Source organism: Oncorhynchus masou, chromosome 16, assembly GCF_036934945.1.
Source record: "Oncorhynchus masou masou isolate Uvic2021 chromosome 16, UVic_Omas_1.1, whole genome shotgun sequence".
Lineage (NCBI taxonomy): Eukaryota > Metazoa > Chordata > Actinopteri > Salmoniformes > Salmonidae > Oncorhynchus > Oncorhynchus masou.
In genome coordinates, this window is record NC_088227.1 from 19,757,269 (window position 1) to 19,780,996 (window position 23,728).

General features: G+C 41.8%; 2 protein-coding genes across 3 annotated transcripts in view; one reads left to right on the top strand and one right to left on the bottom strand.

Moving 5' to 3' along the window:
- LOC135557617 (protein stum homolog) overlaps window positions 1–13,331 on the top strand; it is a 41,164-nt gene extending 27,833 nt beyond the window's left edge. Inside the window, exon 3 of the mRNA XM_064991057.1 lies at window positions 12,156–13,331. Within this exon, the coding sequence (XP_064847129.1) occupies window positions 12,156–12,190 (35 nt within the window). The 3' untranslated portion in view covers window positions 12,191–13,331. The remainder of the gene's footprint in view (window positions 1–12,155) is intronic.
- A 6,408-nt stretch (window positions 13,332–19,739) lies between these two features.
- itpkb (inositol-trisphosphate 3-kinase B) overlaps window positions 19,740–23,728 on the bottom strand; it is a 47,731-nt gene continuing 43,742 nt past the window's right edge. For both annotated transcript variants that reach the window (XM_064991060.1, XM_064991059.1), the window contains exon 8: window positions 19,740–22,720. In XM_064991060.1, the coding sequence (XP_064847132.1) occupies window positions 22,499–22,720 (222 nt within the window). In that variant the 3' untranslated portion in view covers window positions 19,740–22,498. The remainder of the gene's footprint in view (window positions 22,721–23,728) is intronic.

Sequence of the window (23,728 nt, forward strand, 5' to 3'; positions counted from 1 at the left end):
AGGCGCTCTCATTTGTTGACTTCTGTAACCGTAAAAGCCATGGTTTCATGCATGTTAACATCAGAAGCCTCCTCCCTAAGTTTGTTTTACTCACTGCTTTAGCACACTCCGCCAACCCTGATGTCCTTGCCGTGTCTGAATCCTGGCTTAGGAAGGCCACCAAAAATTCTCAAATTTCCATCCCCAACTACAACATTTTCCATCAAGATAGAACTGCCAAAGGGGGAGGAGTTGCAATCTACTGCAGAGATAGCCTGCAAAGTTCTGTCATACTTTCCAGGTCTATGCCCAAACAGTTCGAGCTTCTAATATAAAAAATTACAGCTCCCAGCTGTGCCGTGGACACCATATGTGGATTGATTGCCACCCATCTATCTTCAGAGTTCGTTCTGTTAGGTGACCTAAACTGGGATATGCTTAACACTCCGGCCGTCCTACAATTTAAGCTAGATGCCCTGAATCTCACACAAATGATCAAGCAACCCACCAGCTACAACCCTAAATCTGTCAACATGGGCACCCCCATAGATATTATCCTGACCAACTTGCTCTCCAAATACACCTCTTCTGTTTTCAATCAGGATCTCAGCGATCACTGCCTCATTGCCTGCATCCGTGATGGGTCCGCGGTCAAACGACCACCCCTCATCACTGTCAAACTCTACCTAAAACACTTCTGTGAGCAGGCCTTTCTAATCTACTGGCCCAGGTATCCTGGAAGGATATTGACTTCAACCCGTCAGTAGAGGATGCCTGGTTGTTCTTTAACAGTCATTTCCTCACCATCTTAAATAAGCAGGCCCCTTTCAAAAAATGTAGAACTAAGAACAGGTATAGCCTTGGTTCACTCCAGACCTGACTGCCCTCGATCAGCACAAAAACATCCTCTGGCGTACTGCACTAGCATCGAATAGTCCCTGTGATATGCAACTTTTCAGGGAAGTCAGGAACCAATATACACAGTCAGTTAGGAAAGCAAAGGCTAGCTTTTTCAAACAGAAATTTGCATCCTGTAGCTCTAACTCCAAAAAGTTTTGTGACACTGTAAAGTCCATGGAGAATAAGAGCACCTCTTCCCAACACTGTCACCATCGATAAAACCACGATAATCAAGAATTTCAATAAGCATTTCTCTACGGCTGGCCACGCTTTCCTCCTGGCTACCCCAACCCCGGCCAACAGCTCTGCACTCCCCGCAGCTACTTGCCCAAGCCTCCCCAGCTTCTCCTTCACCCAAATCCAGATAGCTGATGTTCTCAAAGAACTGCAAAACCTGGACCCGTACAAATCAGCTGGGCTAGACAATCTGGACTCTCTCTTTCAAAAATTATCCACCGCCATTGTTGCAACTACTTGTCTGTTCAACCTCTCTTTCGTATTGTCCGAGATTCCTAAAGATTGGAAAGCTACTGTGGTCATCCCCCTGTTCAAAAGGGGTGACACTCTAGATCCAAACTGTTACAGACCTATATCCAACTGTTACAGACCTATATCCATTGACCATTTGAATCCCACTGTACCTTCTCTGCTGTACAATCTGATTTCCGAGCTGGTCACAGGTGCACCTCAGCCACGCTCAAGGTCCTAAATTATATCATAACCGCCATCGATAAAAGAGTACTGTGCAGCCGTCTTCATCGACCTGGCCAAGGCTTTCGACGCTGTCAATCGCTGTATTCTTATCGGTAGACTCAACAGCCTTGGTTTCTCAAATGACTGCCTCGCCTGATTCACCAACTACTTCTCAGATAGAGTTCAGTGTGTCAAATTGGAGGGCCTGTTGTCCGGAACTCCGGCAGGCTCTATGAGGGTACTACAGGATTCAATTCTCGGGCCTACTCTTTTCTCTGTATATATCAACGATGTCGCTCTTGCTGCGGGTGATTCCTTGATCCACCTCTACGCAGACAACACCATTCTGTAAACAGCTGGCCCTTCTTTGGACACTGTGTTAACAAACCTCCAAACGAGTTTCAATGCCATACAACACTCCTTCCGTGGCCTCCAAATGCTCTTCAATACTAGTAAATCTAAATGTATGCTCTTCAACCAATCGCTGCTGCACCCGTCCGCTCACCCAACATCACTACTTTGCTTTGTTCCCGGGACAATGTGGACTGTGCTGACTTTCAATGTAGCAACTGCTTGCGGAGGACTACAGGAGCGAAGTGGCTACTCTTAGCAAGCAAGTAGCAAACCTGCACAAACTGCCAGGGATTCCACGCATGCCTTCTTTTTCTTCCACCCCAGTAGCCGGATGCCGCTCTGGTGGAAGTTTCGCCCCCATGTCGGCTCTCCACAGCCGACTGGCCGGTGCTCAGCAGGGTTCTATCCCCGAAGGGGTCTCCACCTTCCCTGGAGAACGGAGCTGTTTTCTCGACCCAACCAACCAGCCATGGAGGTAAGTCACTCGCTGTGGAAGTCGAAGAAGGCATCCTTTGTCATCGGGGTCTCCTCGGAGATGTTCAACCCTGATCTGATACAGAGCAGAAACAGCTTTGCCGCCCTGGATCCAGAGGTTCCGGCGCTTTCTTCATTGGGGGATTTCCATTCAAAATCGGATCCGGGGGTACCTGCGTCTTCGTCCTCGGTTTTGTCTCCCTCTCCGGTGGCTTCTACCTCGGGTTCAGATCCTCTGAGCTCCCACCCTCATCAGACCGTGAGGCTGCCTGAGAGAGCAGCCCATTCAACATCACCAGCTGTCATCATAGGCAGCTTTATGGTGAGAAACATCTCGGTTCCCAAGGCAAAAACCCTGTGCTACCCAGGAGCACGAGTATAGGACATAACAAGGCTGCTTCCGACTGTTCTACCACAGATGCTGGGAGCTGACACTGTCGTAGTCCATGTTGGGTCAAACGACATCAGGAGGGCCAACTCAGAACATTTGAAAACTGATTCAAAAAAACTAATTTTAGTATTAAAACACTCCAAAATACGGCCAAATCATTTCAAGTCCAGTACCATCGTTGGGTTGCGGGTGTCAAAGATTCAGCAGACTGTTGGCATTACATATCTGGCTAAAATATTATTGTAGCTCTGCTGGAGTCACTTTTATAGATAATTTTGACACCTTCTGGAAACAGAAGATACTCCACAGGAATGACAGAGTCCATCCAAATCATCGTGGCTCCTGGACTCTGGCCATACATTTCAAGGCTGTGTTGAAACAGCCTTGAAATGACTTTTCAATGATCCAAGACCAGCTCAGTTAATCCCTACCATTGTGACAATGAGTCGTCATAATGCTGCGTTATGATTATTATTTTATGTGCCCCTAATTGCACCGAATACCTATGAACCAGAGTTACACTGTTAGCACCTAGGCAGTATGCCCTAATAGGAAGACCACTTAGTGCAGGGTGAGCTGCACAATCAGCTCCAATATAAATAACATGAGCAAGTCTACTTCTGATAAGCTTCCCAGTAAAGCATCAAAACAATCAAGCAACCCAGAAAAGTGCTAGAAAATAGCTCATATTAACATATGCAGCCTGAGAAACGGGGTCCATGAACTCAATAACTTGCTTGTAACAGATAAAATGTATATTCTATCTCTGAAACTCACTTAGATATTACCTTTGATGATACAGTGGTAGCATACATGGTTATAACCTCTGCCGAAAAGACAGAAATGGCAACGGGGGCGATGTTGCGATCTATATTCAGAACCACATTCTTGTAAAGCTTAGAGACGATCTATTGTTAAATACTTTTGAAGTAATATGGCTACAGGTTCATCTGCCTCACATAAAGCCCATTCGTGTTGGAAGCTGCTATAGACCACCAAGTGCTAACAGTCAGTATCTGGATAATATGTGTAAAATGCTTGATAATGTTCAGGTTGTCAGTCAACCTACCAGGGTAGTTACAAACATCACAGGAATTAAATCATCAACGTGTATTGATCACATCTTTACAAATGCTGCATACATTTGCTTTAAAGCAGTATCCAAATCTATAGGATGTAGTGAACACAATATAATAGCCATATCTAGGAATACCAAAGTTCCAAAGGCTGGGCCTAATATAGTGTATAAGAGGTCATACAATACGTTTTGTAGTGATTCATGTGTTGATGATGTCAATCATTTTTGTTGGTCTGTGGTGTGTAATGAGGAGCAACCAGATGCTGCATTTGACACATTTATGAAATTGCTTATTCCAGTTATTAATAAGCACCCATTAAGAAAATGACTGTAAAAACTGTTCAATCTCCTTGGATTGATGAGGAATTGAAAAATTGTATGGTTGATAGGGATGAGGCAAAATGTATGGCAAATAAGTCTGGCGGCCCAGCTGAATTGGCAAATGGACTGCAAATTAAGAAATCATATGACTAAACTAAATAAATAGAAAAATAAACTATACTATGAAAAAAACAGTTATATAAAAATTATAGTAAAAAGCTTTGAGGCACTTAATTGAAATGTTGGGGATAAAAAAGCCAACTCGGCTCCATCATTCATTGAATTAGATGGCTCATTCATCACAAAGCCCACTGATATTGGCAACTAATTTAATGCCTTTTTCATTGGCAAGATAAGCAAACTTAGGGATGACATGCCAGCAACAAAGCTGATACTATACATCCAAGTATATTTGACTAAATTTTGAAAGACAAGAGTTGTACTTCTGAATTCCATAAAGTCTGAGTGGAAGAGGTGAAAAAAGTGTTGTCAATTAGAGGTAGACCGATTATGATTTTTCAACGCCGATACCGATTATTGGAGGACCAAAAAACCCGATACCGATTAATCGGCCGATTTAAAAGAAAATTTATTTATTTGTAATAATGACAATTACAACAATACTGAATTAACACTTTTATTTTAACTTAATATAATACATCAATCAAATCAATTTAGCCTCAAGTAAATAATGAAACATGTTCAATTTGGTTTAAATAATACTCGTTAAGTGTTGGAGAAGAAAGTAAAAGTACAATATGTGCCATATAAAAAAAGCTAACATTTAATTTCCTTGCTCAGAACATGAGAACATATGAAAGCTGGTGGTTCCTTTAAACATGAGACTTCAATATTCCAAGATAAGAGGTTTTTGGTTGTAGGTGATATTGTATTTATAGGACTATTTCTCTCTATACCATTTGTATTTCATATACCTTTGACTATTGGATGTTCTTATAGGCACTTTAGTATTGCCAGTGTAACAGTATAGCTTCCGTCCCTCTCCTCACCCCTACCTGGGCTCGAACCAGGAACACATCAACAATAGCCACCCTCGAAGCATCGTTACCCATCGCTCCACAAAAGCCGCGGCCCTTGCAGAGCAAGGGGAACAACTACTCCAAGTCTCAGAGCGAGTGACGTTTGAAACTCTATTAGCGCATACCCCGCTATCTAGCTAGCCATTTCACATCGATTACACCAGCCTAATCTCGGGAGTTGATAGGCTTGAAGTCATAAACAGCACAATGCTTGAAGCATTGCGAAGAGCTGCTGGCAAATGCACGAAAGTGCTGTTTGAATGAATGCTTACGAGCCCGCTGCTGCCTACCACCGCTCAGTCAGACTGCTCTATCGAATATCAAATCATAGACTTAATTATAACATAATAACACACAGAAATACGAGCCTTAGGTCATTAACATGGTCAAATCCGGAAACTATCATTTTGAAAATAAAACATTTATTATTTAGTGAAATACGGAACCATTCCGTATTTTATCATAAGTATAAATATTCCTGTTACATTGCACAACCTTCAATGTTATGTCATAATTACGTAAAATTCTGGCGAATTAGTTCGCAACGAGCCAGGCGGCCCAAACTGTTGCATATACCCTGACTCTGCGTGCAATGAACGCAGGAGAAGTGACACAATTACCCTAGTTTAATATTGCCTGCTAACAAAAGAAGTGAATAACTAATTATTCAGGTTTAAAAATATATACTACTGTGTATTGATTTTAAGAAAGGCATTGGTGTTTATGGTTAGGTACATTCGTGCAACGATTGTGCTTTTTTTGCAAATGCGCTTTTGTTAATGTTATGAACTTGAGTGAAGACCCAAAAGCGGTTTAACAGAAACAGAGTTCTTTTAATGAAAAACAGGAATGGCATAGATCCTCTTCCGACGTTGTCAATGGCACAATAGAATACCCGCAGAGAGGGTGACAAATGAAAACATAAAGTCCCTCTGAAGAATAGCTGGGTAGCGGCGACAGGCTGCAGGTCGCTCTGGGTCGGTGCGGGTCACAGAGGAACGGTGGTAGCTGATCACACGTAGCATATGATGAACTGGACACGGTGCAAACAAAAGATAGTTAGTAGAGTGCAGGATGCACCTGCCAGGCAGACTCCGACAGGATAGGACTAGGTGGAAGCAAACGAGACGATAGCTTGCTTCTGGCATGAGAAACACAAACGAGAATCTGACACCGAAAGTAGCAGCAACAGAGAGAGAAATAGAGACCTAATCAGAGGGAAAAAAGGGAACAGGTGGGGAAAGGGTGAATGAGCTAGTTAGGGGAGATGAGGAACAGCTGGAGAAGGAGAGAAAGAGAAGGTAACCTAATAAGACCAGCAGAGAGAGACAGAGTGAAGAGAAAGGACAGGAACAGACATAATAAGACATGACAGTTAAATCATCCCCCTTTGGCGAAGTTGGCTGTCTTTGTTAGGAAGAAATAGTCTTCACAGTTTGAAAATTACTGAGGATAATAGCAGACGATATTGCCTCTCCTATTTGCCACATCTTCAATTTAAGCCTACTAGAATGTGTGTGCAACTCAGGCCTGGAGGGAAGCTAAAGTCATTCCGCTATTCAAGAATAGTAAAGCCCCCTGGCTCAAATAGCTGACCAATCAGCTTGTTACCAACCTTAGTAAACTTCTGGAAAAAATGGTGTTTGAACAGATACAATGCTATTTGACAGTAAACAAATTGACAACAGACTTTCAGCACGCTTACAGGGAAGGACACTCAACAAGCAAAGCACTTACACAAATGACTGATGATTGGCTGAGAGAAATTGATGATAAAATGATTGTGGGGGCTGTCTTGTTAGACTTCAGTGCAGCTTTTGACATTATTGATCATAGTCTGCTGCTGGAAAAATGTATGCGTTTTGGCTTTACACCCCCTGCTATAATGTAGATAAAGCATTACACAGAGGGTGTTCTTAAATGGAATTCTCTCAAACATATTCCAGGTAGAATCAGGAATTCCATAGGGTAGCTGTTTAGGCACCTTGCTTTTTTCAATCTTTACTAAGACATACCACTGACTTTGAGTAAAGCCAGAGTGTTTACTTATGCGGATGACTCAACACTATACACGTCGGCTACTACAACAACTGAAATGACTGCAACACTTAACAAAGAGTTGCAGTTAATTTCGAAGTGGGTGGCAAGAAATAAGTTAGTCCTAAATATTTCTAAAACTTAAAGCATTGTATTTGGGACAAATCATTCACTAAACCCTAAACCTCAATTAAATATTGTAATGAATAATGTGGAAATTTAGCAAGTTGAGGTGACTAAACTGCTTGGAGTAACCTTGGATTGTAAACTGTCATAGTCAAAAAAATATGGATACAACAGTAGCTAAGATTGGGAGAAGTATGTCCATAATAAAGCACTGCTCTGCCTTCTTAACAACACTATCAACAAGGCAGGTCTTACAGGCTCGAGTTTTGTTGCACCTTGACTACTGTTCAGTCGTGTGGTCAGGTGCCTTATGTCTCTATTTTGGTTTGGTCAGGGTGTGAGTTGGGGTGGGTATTCTATGTTCTATGTTTTCTATTTCTTTGTGTTTGGCCGGGTGTGGTTCTCAGAGGCAGCTGTCTATCGTTGTCTCTGATTGAGAACCATACTTAGGTAGCCTTTTTTTCCACCTGTCTTTGTGGGAAGTTAACTTTGTTTAGGGCACATAGCCTTTAGCTTCACGGTTTGTTTTGTAGTGTTTATTGTTTTGTTCTGCGTCTTGTTTCTAAATAAAGGAATATGTACGCTCACCACGCTGCACCTTGGTCCTCCTCCTTCAACAGCCGTGACACACCCATACTTACCCCACATGACATGCCACAAGAGGTCTCTTCACAGTCCCCAAGTCCAGAACAGACTATGGGAGGTGCACAGTACTACATAGACCCATGACTACATGGAACTCTATCACACATCAAGTAACTAATGCTTGCAGTAAAATTAGATTTAAAAAAACTGATAAAAAAACACATTGTGGAACAGAGGAGACTATGAAGCAACACAAACATATACACACTCAACAACATACGCACTATACACACACATACACATGGATATAGTACTGTAGATATGTGGTAGTGGTGGAGTAGGGGTTTGAGGGCACATAGTGTGTTGTGAATGTATTGTCATGTTTTTAAAATTGTATAAACTGCCTTAATTTTGCTGGACCCCAGGGAGAGTAGCTGCTAATGGTGATCCATAATAAATACAAATACAACTCTTCACTATTGCTGCAGAACTTTGCAAAAGAGCAAATCAGTTCCCATTGGCTGCGGTGACCATAACATTGAGGCAATAACAAGGAAAGCCAAAGTGCCAAAGGTTGGGCCTAAAGTACTTTATAAGAGATCATACAAAATGTTTTCTCAGGACCCTAAAAAATGTATGTTGGTCTGATGTGTATGAGGAAGTCAATCCAGATGCAGCACTGGAGGTATTTGTAAAATTATTCATTTCATTTGTTGACAAGCATCCACCTGTTAAGAAATTAACTGTGAGAACTGTTAGAGCCCTCTGGATTGATGACGTATTGAACAATTGCGCCACTCGGGAGCCAAAAACATATAATAATGAAAGAAAAGGATTGCTGTTTTGAATTTGGACAAGTTAGTGTGGGAGAAGTGGAATAACTATTGTTATCCATCAATAATGATAAGCCACAAGGTATAGACAGCCTTGATGGGAAACTAATGAGAATGGAACTGTAGCAGACTCTATTTGCTATATCATTAACCAAAGCCTAAAGGAGTGTGTGTGTCCACAGGCTTGGAAGGAAGCTAATTCCACTACCTAAAAATAGTAAAGCACCCTTTGCTTGCTCTAGCAGCTGCCCATCAGTTTGCTGCCTGCTCTTAGTACGATGATGGAGAGAATTGTGTTTGACCAAATACAATGCTATTTTTCAGAGAACATGTTAATTACTGACTTTCAGCATGCTTATAGAGAAGGGCACTCCACTTGTACTGCACTGACTCAGATGACTGATGATTGGTTACAATAAAAGGATAATACGATAATTGGAGATGTATTATTAGATTTCAGTACAGCCTTTGATGTTATTGATCATGTTGTTATTGAAAGAACCTGCATGCAATAGCTTTACATCACCTGCCGTCACATGGTTGGAGAGTTATTTATCCAATAGAACCCAGAGAGTGTTCTTCAATGGGAGCTTCTCTTACATCAGATATGTACAGTGCGATGTACCTCATGGCAGTTGTCTAGGGCCGTTACTCTTCTCTATTTTTACAAATGATTTGCCACTGGTCTTACACAAAGCTAAAATGACTATGTATGTGGATTATTCTACTCTCTGCATGTCAGCACCCAAAGCCAGTGAGCTCACTGAAATTTTAAACAAGGAGTTACAGTCAGTATCAAAATGGGTGATTAATATAAGCTGGTCTTAAATACATCTAAAACTAAACACATTGTATATGGTTCAAAACCTTCTCTAAGACCTAAACCTCAACTGGAGTTGTGGGTAAAGGGTGTGAGCATTGAGGAAGCTAAACTCTTGAGGTATAACATTGGATGTCAATTATCATGGTCAATTCATTTTGACAAAGTTGTTGTGAAGATGTGGATGGGTATGTCTGTTGTAAAAATATGCTCTGTGTTTTTGACACAAAAGTCATCTGTGCGAGTTGTTCAGGCTCTGGTCTGCTCCCATCTTGATTACTGTCCGATAATATGGTCAAGTGCAGAGGAAGACCTAGCAAGGCTGCAGCTGGCTCAAAACAGAGCAGCACGCCTTGCCCTTAACTGCACATACAGAACGAACATCAGCAACGTGCATGCCAGTCTTTCCTGGTTGAGGGTTGACGAGCGATGAACTGCTTCTCATCTGGTTTTTTTGATAGCTATTCATGTAATGAAATTCCAGATTGGGGCGGCAGTGTAGCCTAGTGGTTAGAGCATTGGACTAGTAACTGAAAGGTTGCAAGTTCAAATCCCCGAGCTGACAAGGTACAAAATCTGTTGTTCTGCCCCTGAACAGGCAGTTAACCCACTGTTCCTAGGCCGTCATTGAAAATAAGAATTTGTTCTTAACTGACTTGCCTAGTAAAATAAAGGTAAAAAAATAAAAAAATTCAAATAACATTCACCCATACCCCACAAGACCTGCCACCAGGTGTCTCTTCACAGTCCCCAAGTCCAAAATGAATTCACGGCAACAGACAGTATTATACAGAACAATGATCGCATGGAATTCCTTTCATGTCCAATTACTCAAGCAACTAGCAAAATGACCTTTAAAAAAATATTAAAGAACATCTCATAGAACGGCTGGGACTTTGAGGGGACAAACACACAAACACACACATATTGTTTTTTGTTGTTGTACATGTAATGTTTTTATATTATTGTACACTACATGGCCAGAAAGTATATGGACACCCCTTCAAATTACTAAATGTTGCTATTTCAGCCGAACTGGTTGCTGACAGGTGTATAAATCCGAGCACACAGCCATGCAATCAATCGCCATAGACAAACATCGGCAGTAGAATGGTCTGTACTGAAGACCTCAGTGACTTTCAACGTGGCACCGTCATAGGATGCCACCTTTCCAGCAAGTCAGTTTGTCAAATTTCTGCCCTGCTAGAGCTGCCCTGGACAACTTTAAGTGCTGCTGTTGTGTATTTTACATTTGTGTGACTGTCCTTGTCTATCAGTGTATCAGTGTTTTGTTACTTGTCATGCTCTGTGTTTTTTGTGGACCCCAGGAATAATAGCTTCTGCCTCTGCAAAAGCTAGTGGGGACCCAAATAAACAAACAAACCCTGTTCTTCCCCTTGCCCTCTCTTGTGTCTGCTTTATGTTATCACTTGAGTCAGTATTTTATTAAAATGAGGCTACATTAGCTACATAGTTCTTTCTCCCCGTGGATCCCACTGATATTTCTTAGATATATATCTTGGATTACATTATTATAGTTCTCTCCCTCCGAGCCACATAAGGGGATGGATTCATTGGAATCATGACAATTACTATTGTTTGCCTAGAGAAGAGGTCTTTGTCAAGATAACAGTGTGGTATTAATTGCTCTGTGTGTGGGAGGGAAAGACTGCTCCCAGAACACTGTTGAGCATTTTCATGCTGTTATTATCAACCCTGTTATTGAATCTAACCACTGAGCTCTGGGTCCTATCTTCTGTCTCGTCTTCTTTCCATATCAAAGAGGGATGTTTTTCAACCGTGTTTTTCACTATAATAGTCTTTATCAGAACATCTCCTGGAACACGATGTGCCACTGTGCAGTACACCTGTAGCTTGTCATGGTTTCAAAACTCATTTCTCTTGTTTTTTTTTTTTCTTTGCTTGTCCTCCTAAACGGATGAAAGTTTCTGATGGTACGTACTGTATGTGTAATACTACACAGTCTCTGTGTTTCCACCAACATGTTGCTGCCTCCTCTCACTCGCTGACACCACTGCTTCTTTCCTGTTCCATCGACTCCACCTCTGATAATGTTCCTGTTCATCCCACCACCTCCCTTCTGGCTGTCTCTCACACTGTTCGGCTTTGTTGTCCTCCATCATGCTCGTTATACCGGGCGTCATTGGCAGGACCGGAATGGAGAAATAGCTGGGAGTGCCCTGAATGTCCTCAGCACTGTCCCTGACTCCGTCACAGCATGCTTTGCAACTAGCAGCATCACAGATCAGAGAGCACGCTATACTCTCAGCAGTGCATGTCTGGGAAGATTTTTCAATAAGATTCTTCAGTATAGATTCAAATTTCGTTCTCTTATATATTCATGTTTCACTATTAAGCATTTTCCAGCTTGCTGCATGGCTTTACTCAGTTTGCTCAGGCTGTTCAGGGCTCACCTGCACCGTTGCACTCAATGTGTTCAGGTGGTGTGTTCACCGGTTTACTTATCGACCTGTAACCTCACTGTGTCCTGTCTCTCCTCCAGGCTATAGGGATCAGGGGGCTCCCCAGCAGGTTTGAGCCCAGCTAAACGTTAAGCCTGGATGTACAGTTGTCTCCTAGCATCCCCCCGGCCAACTGGGGCAGAGAAAGAGCTGCGAGGAGGCCTCACCACTGGGCGGGGAGCCAAGGCAGGATGATAGTCACGGGCTTAACCCTACCCTACCTACTGTACCGTATCGCCTACTGCTACAACTGCTGCTGCTCCACTTCACAGCTCATTTGTAGAATGAGGAGCACGTCAATATCGATGGAAAGACGTTTTCTACACCCCGAAGCGTCCTGTGAAAATAGAGAATATAACAATAGAATATAAATATGTGCCAACTGTATGTACAGTACTGTACCATGTGCTAAGGACTATCTATCCTGTCTGGGGCAATATTCAGTGTTCAGTGGTTTTTATGAAAAAGTGAAATGTGCAGTTTATTCCTTTTTGTGTATATTATCAGCTGTTTAACCACTCACTTGACTAGTAGACTTCAATAGTCTGAAGATGGTATCGGTGTCTGTTAAGCCCTCCACGGTTGTATAGGGTGTGATGTTATTAAGACTTTTGGCAAGTGGAGATGATCTTGTTTTATATACAGTAATATTCTGCATGGATACCTTGTGTATCATTCTTCAGATATGTCTATCATATTTAAACGACTCTCATCACACACAAACATTAATAGTGTGACTTTGTATGACTATTCATTGGTTGTTGTTTTTGTGAAACATCAATGTTTTGTTCACTAAATCCTTCTGGGCCAGTTGCCATAGATACTGTCCATTTTAAGCAAGTATCTTGGTGTGCACGTGGAGCTGAAGTGAAGGTAATTGGTACAAGTTATGTCAGGAGGAGACACGGCTACAGTGACCAGTGGTGCTGTATGAACCATTTAAATGGTGGGATTTTAAAGATACAAATAATAGAACAATAGACATATACCGTAGATTATAGCATAAGCTTTGATGGTGTTTAAAGATTGGATTGTGAAGAGTATGACATCCTCATTGGAGACTACCATTACTTTCACAAAGAGAGATATTCAATGCATTTGTGAAATGTAAAGACCACTTAACTGTTATCCAATTTGCCCCCCAAAAAACTGTAAAATCACATTGGTGTACAGAACAGCAAAAATAAGTGTCACCCTCAATAAACAAAGTATGTAATGAACAACTGTGTTTGTACTGAATTTTGTTCAAGGTTTAAAAGGCTTTCTCTTGTCCTGATCGGTCAGAGCTGTTGCTCGGCCATTCCCATTGAACCTGCTATTTTTTTCCTCATATGCAGATCTATTGTGGAGATGTTTCTGGTACTTCTGCACTTGCAATGGCAACATCACTTGAACAAAAGGTGCCATTGAGGGACACAGAGGCTTTGAGAGAGGGGACGATAGCGATGGCCAGGGAGGGGTCAGCGATTGTGCTGAGCGGGAGAGATGATAGAGACAAAGCTGACTGCGTGCTCTAGTCGTCAGGGCAGGGCTCAAAGGTATTAGGAAACCGTATGACTTGTCATGGGTGGGCAGACTTTGCCTCACAGTTGTCCTAAGATATATTGTCTCAGGTATAATAAGAAATTTACATAAAGAAATGTGTATTTTGTGTCTCGGATGTTATTATTCCACATGCAACCAGACTGAAAACACATTTCAGTTTGATATGAATGTAGCATGCAGGATAATGGTTGTCCTTGGATGTCCTCTCTATCTCTGTTCCATAACAGCAGACAGACAGACATCATCTCTTTTGAGTCAACAGTAAAAAGGCTATTGTTACAGTATTTGTCCTTTAAATGTGTCTTGGTGGAATTCCCTGCCTTTGATAGCAGGCTAATGGATCCCTTTTCTCCAAATAAGTCATTCTCTCTCCTGGTAGAACGGGCTTTCATGCTAGATCTTTTCAGGCAGCGACAGACAATACACAGCATTCCATTACTGATTGGAAGACGGTAAAGTGGTATTCTGTATTTTTAAGCTATCTGAGGTTAGGGTAGTGGATATTAAATAATTTTATAACCGTGCGGGAGATACCAACTAATATAAACATACTCAAATGCTTGGTTTTCTTTGGTTGTTCAATACTGTGATGGTAAGACAGTGATACACAGAGACAGTTGGGATTTGATCTCAAAACCCCCGTGCGAAAAAAGCATTGGGTTATTGTTTCAACCATGACATTACAGGCCAGTAGGCAGCGCTCTGAACTTTATTAAAAGACAATAGGAGACTGCTCAGGTCAACAATGGTGCCACTGATACCCTGACTATGCAAGGTCTCGGTTGTCGTTTCTCATTTCATGCATCTTCACCATCTCATCCTTGTAGTGTGCACCTACAGTATCATGGTACCTTGGCCTGGAGAGACTCATTTGTATTTACAATACCACTAATAGCAAAGGAGTTTTGTTCAACATCACTGGTTGACATAGATGTCTAATATCATTCCTTTTCACAGCACCTATCATATGTTCCTTTTCTGCACCAGAGAATGTGAGGGAATGTAATGGGAAACAATGCTTCATCTACACTGTGGATTTGGTGAGGACACAGCTCTGCTTCTCCGTCTAAGGCTTCATAGAGGTGTGACATACATTTCCACATTCCTCTGCGTTTCTGTCAAGTGGGTCTCCAGCATTCCACTCTCTGTTTCCCATGATGCTGTTGGCTCTGGGAATGCGCAAGACGTATTCTCTGCCAGCAGATGCTCTGTTTCTCAGTGGTATCACTGAATAAACAACACATGCGTACAGTTGGCCCAGAATCTGTATGGAGTGTACAAAATGTAAAGTAAAGGTAATACTTGGTGATGTACAGGCCACTGCAAAAATAAATTAAACAACATTGTGTCTTAATAGACCATTTGGCCACCACGAGCCAGAAGGGCTACAATGAGTCTTGGCATATATTCTACAAGTGTCTGGAACTCTATTGGAGGGATGCAACACCTTTTTTCTATGGGAAATGTCATAATTGGTGTTTTGTGGATAGTGCTGGAAAACGCTGTCTCAGGCCAACTAGCTCTCACAGTCTCACGTCAGAATTAGACGTTCATCTATGTTTCTCAAACATCACATTTCGAAAGTTGCTGCAAACGTCACCTTTCTAAGTGTTTAAGGTTAGGTTTAGGTGTAACCGATGTGAAATGGCTAGCTAATTAGCGGTGGTGCGCGCTAATAGCATTTCAATCGGTGATGTCACTCGCTCTGAGACCTTGAAGTAGTTGTTCCCCTTGCTCTGCAAGGGCCGTGGCTTTTGTGGCGCGATGGGTAACGATGCTTCGTGGGTGGCTGTTGTCGACGTGTGCAGAGGTTCCCTGTTTCGAGCCTAGGTAGGGGCGAGGTTACATTGGCATTAACTCTGCATTTTTAAGGTTAGAGTTAAGGTTAGGCATTAACTCCGAATGGTTAAGGTTTGGGTTAGGTTTAAAACCAAAATCTCAAAAACAACTTCTATTGCTGGATTTGAACATTCAACCTTTTGGCACCAGAGGCAAATGCTTACGCATATCCACCATCCCCATCCACAACACTTTAGCAAAACCAAAACCTACATGAAGTTAACAGCACTCACTGTTGCCCCTAATGGCTGGTTTCCATGTCATCTTTCAATGTCCTCAGACATGGATGGATGTAGACTACTGACTTGTATCACGGGTGACATGGCTGCTCAGGCATCACTTCAGAAACTCCCATAAGTGTTCAATTGGGTTAAGATCTGGTGACTGAGATGGCCATGGCATATGGTTTACATTGTTTTCATGCTCATTGGCCTACTGTCAGAACCCGGGAACCCAATATGTTCTGACATCAGCATGCATCTTGGGTGTTTTCTACCATAGACGTGATGTCCCTCACACTAAGGCAGTCAGCTAGGACCATTGAATGGCATTAATGGAATTAGTTCAAATGCAACCCAAACCTCTACAAATTGACCTCATCGATTTCTCTGTTTGATTGATCGGGCAATTTATTGATATGACTGTCGTTTACAGTAGGGGACGTGTGATTCATACAGACCAGTGATACTCCCATCCCAGGAGGAAATTGGGCATATCACCACAGTGATTCATAACCATCTAGGGAAATTCCCACAACCTGATCTCTGCTCTCGCTCATATACCCTGCCTGCCTCACCCCCTGCCTCACACACACACATACGCTAACCTATAAGCCTAAAATAGCCTTTGACCTCGTGGGGACCTGGGAAAGGTCCCCACGAGGGACGATTTTCCTTGTGGGGACCTCTGGTACCCCCCCCCCCCCCACAAGGGTAGCAATACAAGAGCCCCCCCCCCCCACACACACACACACACACACACACACACACACACACACACACACACACACACACACACACACACACACACACACACACACACACACAAGCTCTTACAGTAGCCTCTTCTGATTCCTGTAGGCAGCCCAGTCAAACATGTATCACCAGGGCCACATAAAGCCTGTCATCAGTCAATCTGAGGGGGACATATCTCTTCCTCCACCCCCAGAGCTGTTATAAAACCACAGTAATAAAACACAGGTCTGGGAGAGAGCCATCACAACACATCACAGCATAGCCTTGCCAGCTCTCTAGACAGATTGCGTTCATTCATGACCAACTTCTGTTGAAGGATGTGTTTATTCACAGAACTGTACTTCCCAGCAAACTGTATGCGCAAACTAACTTCAAAGCCTTTTCTTTACTCGTAGTTTTGTAACATTCATAGAACATACCATTTTTTTTAAATGTTCTAAACATATTACATCCAGTTCAATTGATGACAGCTGACATGCCATCCTGCCCCATGACAGATTTGCCTTGTCACTGTTGTCGTCTCTGACAATGAGCCCTGAGCCCTGTTATAGCGACACTTCACAAGATGACAGGCAGAAAGGGTTACCCTGTTACACACGTCAGCCATTGGCTACAATATGTTGCGCCGAGTACAGGTGGAAATATGGGTAGCGGAAGAAACGGAGGAGAGGCGAAGAGAGGAGAAAGAGCGAGGAAGATGTCAAATTAAATTGTATTGGTTGCCTACACAGTTTAGCAGGTGTTATGGCATGTGCAGCAAAATGCCTATGTTGCTAGTTCCTTTCAATCAATGTTTTAAATGTCAACAAGCACACAAAATGTAAAGAATTATCCAAAATGTTGTACAGCTGTAGATATACAAATAGTATGCAAACATGTGTGGGTGGGTTTTATGCATGGCCCCTCTCCTAGCCTCCAACTCTCCAGACCAACAACGTTTCTTAGGCTCCCTGCCAGCAGCCTGACTCAGGCCAAGCGTTACTAAATAAGGAAGTCCTCCTGCTTTGGGGAATAAATACCCAAGAAACTCGATAAGATCATCATCATTCTCCCACAGCCACACCGCACCACCTCCTCTCTTATTTTCTAGTTTTTATGTTTTAGCTCTGTTGTTATACACACACAAACACATATATACATTATCAGTCAAACATTTGGACACACCTACTCATATAAGGGTTTTCTTTATTTGTACTATTTTCTACATTGTAGACTAATAGTGGACATCAAAACTATGAAATAACACATCTGGCAGCATGTCATCAAGACAAAGGGAGGCACCTTTGAAGAATCTCAAAAATAAAATACATTTTGATTTGTTTAACACTTTTTTGATTACATGATTCCATAGGTGTTAGTTCATAGTTTTGATGTCTTCACTATTGTTCTACAATGTAGAAAATAGTACAAATAAAGAAAAACCCTGGAATGAGGAGGTGTGTCCAAACTTTTGACTGGTATTTTATATGTATATATCTAGTGCTTGTACTGACCTGTAGCTCTGACACGCTCTCAGAGTTGTGTTTGTGGAAATGAAATGTTTCAAATGCCCCCCGACCTTCCATCTACGTGTAAGATCTGCTTGTTATTGTGCAGTTTGGCCACTAGGTGGCAACAGTTGCATCTAGAAAACAAAAGAGCCTGGTGCTATTTCAGTGATGTAACTATTTCAGAGGAAATCAACAGTTTTTTATACAGTAATTGACCAATGGTGCATTTTGTGGCGTAAGCTACTTTGGGTTGAATGTGTGGGAGGTGTTCTTCAGAATAATGGGCTCCTGAGTGGCACAGCGGTCTAAGGCTTTTACATCTCTGTGCTAGAGGCATCACTCCAGACCCTGGTTCAATTCCAGGCTGTGATTGGGATTCTCATAGGGCAGCACACAATTTTCCTAGCGTCATTAGGGTTTGGCTAGGGTAGGCTGTCATTGTAAATAAGAATTTGTTCTTAACTGACTTGCCTAGTTAAATGTATAGCATTAGAATCATCTCTATTTATACTCCCAGTGCTTGGGAGTGTTGACATTCTATGTGTTTTGATCTATGCTGGTGGCCAAACTGTAGCTATAGAAGTACATACTAACAACACTTCATCTGCTACAATGCCATGTTGGAAATGACTGCCTCATCTAGGGTTGTGGTTCTTCTAAGTTATTTTATGCTTTATTGGTAGTTTAGTGGTTAGAGTGTTGGGCCAGTAATTGAAAGGTTTCGGTATTGAATCCCTGAGCTGACAAGGTCCAAATCTGTTGTTCTGCCCCTGAACAAGGCAGTTAACCCACTGTTCCCCAGTAGGCCGTCATTGTAAATAAGAATTTGTTCTTAACTGACTTGCCTAGTTAAATAAATGTTACATTTAAAAAATGTATTGTTGTCGTGGTGCTAGGGTGCTGTTGACTCTGTGCCTGTCAGTCGTCATGTGAACGGTTGTGTTTATATTCTGAGCATAATCTTGCTTGCGTATTTAACACGCCATAGAAAAGGTATATTCTTAGACAAAAACACCATGCACTTCTCCTTTCTGGGGGGGGGGGGGGGGGGGGGGATCTGAAAGCATGCTGCCATGTACATCCTTACATGTACCTTACATCTTCCTGTGCTTGTGGCCTAATGTCTGAACAGGCTCTTATTAGATGAAAATTGGTCATGCAGAACAGGGAGATGAAGAGACAGGATCCCTGTTTATACCTGGTGCTAACATTGGTCCCTTTGTCCTGATCTTTTCTTCATTCTGATTGTGCCCATATTTCCAGAAATGTGTCTACATATGGTTAAAATGTGTCTGTTATCCATCCACTGTGTTTGCATTGTGACTAGATGTCCTGGTCCCTTCCTTTAAGCAGATTATTTCACTGCTATTCTTTCAAAATATGTTATATTTATTTAATGTAAGACACATATTAATTCTGTCCAGATCCGTCTACACTTGTAAGATATCAAGACACAATGCATGTCTGACTACCTCCTGAGGCGGACAGGATGATCTGATCATAATCAGATCACAATGTGATTTTCGATTGTCCACACCTGTCTAAAAATGTGCGCACAATCAGAATGTGGACAAGATCCAGACAAAGGACGCAAGTTAGAATCAGGTATAAACGGGGCTAGGGAGATTTGTCCCACACATGACATGGTGTAAAGATTCATTAAGAACGGGTTGTGTGAAAAGTGCTTGTCAAGAAGTCCACGTGGAATAACTAAATTTACATGTGCCGTAACCGAGACAGAGAGCAGTGCATTGAAATAAAAGGCACAAACAAGTGGTAGCATTTAAACCACTCCGTTCAAATTTACTACGGTAAAATTGTACAGCCAAGCATACCCACTGGGCAGACGTTAATTCAACGTCTATTCCATGTTGGTTCAATGTAATTTCATTGTAATGACGTGGAAACAAAGTTGATTCAACCAGTATGTGCCCAGTGGGTAGTTTTGCTTGCAGTATTGACATGATGGCATGATTTACATAAGAAGATCCATGGGTAATGACAGCACAATGACCAGAGGACCTAAAGGCACAGTGTGTGTGTATATCAATCACAACATCCCCACAGTGTCACAGCACAAGACTAGGAGACGAAGGACACAATCATGTCAACCTGGACCGGGATGACAGTGCTATGACAATCTCCACGTCAACAAACCACTCCGTGGCCAGCATAGCCCGAAACTAGGTCTCACAGATCATAGGCACAAAGAACACCTGGTAGAGTGCACAGAACACAGACTTCTTGTTCATCTCTAAAACATACAGTATGATTTACACATTGTAAGAAGCAGTGAGTCGGGCCTATGTTACAGTGACCTAATAAATGATTATATCATGACTGAGTTTAAGCAAAATGACAGGATTGTAAAAAAATAAAATCACATGCAGCTAGCTACATTTAGTGTTCTTGTGCATGTGTCACAAAGAAATAAATATGGTCATGAGTACATCATTCTAAGAGACTACACAAAAACTACAATGACAAAGTAGGGATTTGAAAGAATGTACTCCAGAAATATTGAAGTAAGAGAATGAAGGCAACATTTTTAAATCAAAGTCAAAATGTGTTTCTGTAAAATACACCCATGTCATTTGTTTTATGCTACTCAGTGTAATACAATTCAGTAACAGCAGAGGGCACTCCACTCCTTATGTCTGTGCTTTCTGGTCTAATGCAGTAGGCCTACAGTTTCACTCTCAATTTACCAACTGAATTCCTTTTTTTAAGTGTCAAATTGAAGGTTATCCCTGCTACATCGGTAAAGTAGTTTGATGGCACTCAAAGAAAAGACAAGTTTGACACCTAGAGTATTGGTCAAAACTATTTGTCTATTTTGTCCTGCTAGGATCATCTGCCTCAACCATTTGAAGGCCTTGGAGAAGTGAGCCCTGTTTCCTTGGGACATTATGTTTGCCATTCTAACACACCACACCACACCCCTCTCAGTCCCTCAGATAAAGGTGAGAGAGCAGTCATTACAAAACAAGGACACCCTCACTTCACTCTCATAACTGAGAATATTGTATCTAATATGGTTATTAAAGGGAAATTACTATTAAATGATTAACGTAAGCTAAACAACATATAGAAAATGGTATTAACTGCCATTAAAAAAAACTACCATACAATGTCAGTCACTCTTTCTATGTCATGCATGTGTGATTGTCACCAAAACATGACTTAATGCTAATTCAATACAATCAGACAATGATGAGAATGTCTCCCTGTTTATAAACCTACTAGCCAATAGACAGAAATCCCATTAGTTTTGTTTGCCACCTCAGGATGCTTGGGCAAGAGGCAGGAATGGTAGATTTGAATAGCAAATAGCCATGCAAACAGCAATCACAAGCTGCCTTGTGCACAATAACAAACTCCCCTCAAGAACAGGTTCCTTGGAAAACAGGATGGGATGGTTTCATTCAAGAGCAGTGATTATTATGGGTGTACAATGCTAGGCCATATACATTAATGACAGAGTACCACAGGTGATGCCACCTCTGACTAAGGGAATCATGACAATAAGAGAATAAAACCTGGTCTTTTTAAGTGTTCTGAATGGCTGAAGAACTTGGAATATTTAGAATGCAAACTCATTCTCACTTGGTTAAGGGACACTTCCTGTTAGAGACCAGGCAGTCGCCTACTCCCTCTGCTTCATGTACATTTACCTCTGAACTGATAGTCACTCCTCAATGGTTGATTCCAGGAATGTCAACATTAGCCTTAATAAAATAGGTTCTTAGTGCATATCGGAGGGCAATCTACTCATGCAACCTTCTCTACTTTCACTCTGAAGGCACTGAAATGAATATAGACAGGCACATCACGGCACACAGTCTCTAGTGCACTATTACAATAGCTTTTGTAACACAATGAGAAACAAACTAATTATAAACATTGGAGAATTCTGGAAAGGGGGTCACAAATACCTTCATATAAAGGAAATGGAATATGGCAATCCTATCAGCTAAAAAGGGTCATATTGACCCTTGACATTTTCTGTCAATGTTAAATTGTATGTTCGTTTAAAAACACAGGAAGTGCCCGACTGCTGAATATAACAATTTCAATTGTCTCTCTTTCACCACAAGGCCAAGCACCATAGAAGTTGTAACTCATAAGAAATGTAATCCTCTATGAAAGCAAGAAGTGCTCTACAATGTTAGCTAACACTAACATATTTTTTTTTAAAGAACCCTCATTAAACAAAACCAACTAAAATCTCAAGAAGGCTTGTCACGGGACTAGCTGCAGAGAAAGAACCTAACCCATGGTCTCATCAGAACAGAAACACACTGTACAGCAGTATGTACAGAATCTACAAGTTTACACAAAACAGTGATCACATTTCACTTGTGTGGTTACAGTTTGTTTTCTGGGGCCAGGGAGAGGGGGAATAAGGGAGGGACAGAGAGATGGGGTAGCTTTTTGGGGACACCAGAGGAGTCACTGTAGTGCGAGGTGGTGATCCTGTCAGGGGGGGTAGGGTCGAGGTTCGGAGGGGTTGACAGAGGTGACAGGACGGTCCTCTCAGAGTGAGTCTGGCTCTGGGGTCACCACCATTTGGGTGAGAATGTCTATAAGGTGGTCCAGGCCATAGAGGTAGCCGTCCTCACGGTTGCCTTCCTCCCAGGTGGCTCTGTGACTCAGGACCTGTCCCTCAGGCAGAGGGGTGGTCTTCCCAAAGTCTATCATCCACACCTTGGCCTGCTCCCGCTTGTCGTGGACGAACAGCAGTGAGCTGCCAATCACCTGGGGAAGAAGTGAAGGAGAGAGGGATCCATCTTAGCCCTCAAAACACTGAGATCTCTGTCAGCACCAAATACATAAACTAGCAGTTAAAATAACACTTTTTCCTCTGTTTAGAATAGGCTAAGACATAATTTTAAAATGTAGTTGAAATGTGTGTATGGTAGCCATCTAAGAATAAAGAGGGAGAAGCCTCATGAAGAATTTTGTATGTTCTATATCGCCATATATAATCATGTAAAGGTTGTTATCGGCATTGAGTAAATAACTGCCCATTAAATCAACATCCTTCAATGTACTTACACTGTACACATTTGTTTACTGTTAAACTTTACCTTATGACTTTGAGGTTCAGATACGTATTTGATCTAATGATCCTATGCTTTCTGTAGTTAAATACTCATTAAGGCATTGACAGGGAAAAAACATTATACTGTACAAGTGCAATCCAGATGGTTACATTTTACAGGTGTGTCTTACTAATAGAGATGTACAGAGCTCATTACTTGGAAATAACCCGTTTTAGCCATTGAGGGCTTCCTCCATTTTAAAGTAGTCGACTGGGTGGGGATTTCTATGGGTTGGGAGCTCTCAGCCAATTATCAGAGCCTCGTCTTCTTCTTCAAATTGGTTTGCCTAGTTTAACAGCTTTAAGCTATGACGGCCATCTAGTGGTCACAACAAATGAAACACAAGATTTGATTCAAGACTTCAGCACTGCAGGTGGCAGTAAGTCAACAATATTAGCTTTACACTTTTTTCAAACATCAAAAGAAGAAGAAAATTGACTAACATAATGGCACAGATACATCGTTGCGATCTCTATACATCTCTATGGTCTTACTACACTATGTCTGGACAGATGGTTGATGTCAAATGTGAGTCCAAATAACCTTATTGATCAGCTATTCCTGAGTTTAGATCAAATGTTACTATAAAGACCCACTGGTTTCACATACAGTAGGTATATCTGAGGGGTTAGCATACATAGGTTATTCCTGGGAGGTTTGT